General features: G+C 50.4%; 1 protein-coding gene across 1 annotated transcript in view; it reads left to right on the forward strand.

Moving 5' to 3' along the window:
- KSR2 (kinase suppressor of ras 2) overlaps positions 1-120 on the forward strand; it is a 429,355-nt gene extending 429,235 nt beyond the window's left edge. The window contains exon 21 of the mRNA XM_010828829.1: positions 1-120. Within this exon, the coding sequence (XP_010827131.1) occupies positions 1-120 (120 nt within the window).
- The last annotated feature ends 696 nt before the right edge of the window (positions 121-816 follow it).

An 816-nucleotide genomic window follows, 5' to 3' on the forward strand; every position in this document is an offset into this window, starting at 1 on the left:
TGGGCCTTTGAACAAGAAGAGAGCCCTACCTTCACCAAGCTCATGGACATGCTGGAGAAACTGCCAAAGCGAAACCGCCGCCTGTCTCACCCTGGACATTTCTGGAAGTCTGCAGAGTAAGTGTTCCTTCCACCTTAGCATCTCTTCCCACTGCCCTCTCTCCTGTGGCTTTTGTCACCTTTTTGCTCCCACTCCAAACTCCTCTGCCAACTATCTCCTTTCCGTGTACCCACCTCCCTCCCCTACACAACACCCTTCCCCACTGCGTTTCTGTTCAGGGGAGTCTCCTCTGGAATCTGGGTCCTAGAGGTGTCCACACAGGGCACAGATCCCAGTGACTACCATGGCTATCTCATTGCCCATCTCTTCCTGATGAAGGTTGACACCCCAGTGAGTCTGAGCATCACATGGTGACGTGGTACCCTGAACCCACCAAGTCCTACATGTCAGCTATTCATCAAAGTACAAAAGTCCTGGGGAGTACCTATTTCATGGATGATAAACGTGTATGAGTTGTCTCTGCCCTGTTCCTGTACTGATGGCAGTCATGACTAATCTCTCACCGTACATTTGCCACCACTCAGTGATACTCATCAGCAGTTACTTAGAATCAGCCAATCAGCATTGGTGCCCTTCCTGGCCATTCCAGATTTGGTCTAACTCCTTTTACACATGGATATACTGTGGCCCACAGCGACATTCAGCAGCTCACCTACATCTGCATGGGGTGTTGGTGATAGAACTGGGGACACAGGTCAGGCTCCAGTTCTATAATTTAGAATTTGCTCTCCCCACAACCTCAGCCCCTACAGATTC

The sequence above is a fragment of the Bison bison genome, unplaced genomic scaffold, assembly GCF_000754665.1.
Source record: "Bison bison bison isolate TAMUID 2011002044 unplaced genomic scaffold, Bison_UMD1.0 scf7180017864495, whole genome shotgun sequence".
Classification (NCBI taxonomy): domain Eukaryota; kingdom Metazoa; phylum Chordata; class Mammalia; order Artiodactyla; family Bovidae; genus Bison; species Bison bison.